This window comes from Buceros rhinoceros, unplaced genomic scaffold, assembly GCF_000710305.1.
Source record: "Buceros rhinoceros silvestris isolate BGI_N320 unplaced genomic scaffold, ASM71030v1 scaffold45507, whole genome shotgun sequence".
NCBI classification, from domain to species: domain Eukaryota; kingdom Metazoa; phylum Chordata; class Aves; order Bucerotiformes; family Bucerotidae; genus Buceros; species Buceros rhinoceros.
The window spans coordinates 553-950 of record NW_010424743.1 but is presented as its reverse complement, the minus strand read 5'-3'; the positions used below and the strand labels follow the sequence as shown (position 1 = coordinate 950).

The 398-nt window shown below is 61.8% G+C and overlaps 1 protein-coding gene across 1 annotated transcript in view; it reads left to right on the top strand.

Annotated features, from left to right (window-relative positions):
- Window positions 1-253: 253 nt before the first annotated feature.
- Window positions 254-398, top strand: part of LOC104497614 (rho-related GTP-binding protein RhoF-like) — a gene marked incomplete at both ends in the record, with an annotated part of 690 nt that continues 545 nt past the window's right edge. Inside the window, one exon of the mRNA XM_010140884.1 lies at window positions 254-363. Within this exon, the coding sequence (XP_010139186.1) occupies window positions 254-363 (110 nt within the window). The remainder of the gene's footprint in view (window positions 364-398) is intronic.

Below are 398 nucleotides of genomic sequence, written 5' to 3'. Positions count from 1 at the left end.
CGGAGCAAGCAGTCATACCCCCCCACCCCCCGCTGCACCCCAGCCTGTGGGTTTCAGGGTGTCCCACACCTGGGGGTCGTGCCTGTGGTGTCCCCTCATGGGAGATGGGGGTTAACCCCTGCCACTGATCCCTGAGGATGGTGCCACCATCTCAGTGGCGCCACCTTTCTGGCCCCAAGATGTGGTCCCAGCCCTGGGGGGGACCCAGCCCAGTAGGGAACTGGTGCATAATGGTCTCTTCTCCGCCTGGCAGGACAGGAAGACTATGACAGGCTTCGCCCGCTGTCCTACTCAGACGCCAGCGTCGTCCTCATCTGCTTTGATGTCACCAACCCCAACAGTTATGACAACATCCTCTTGAAGGTAAAGCGGCCTCTCCCACCCCATGGGTCCTCCCC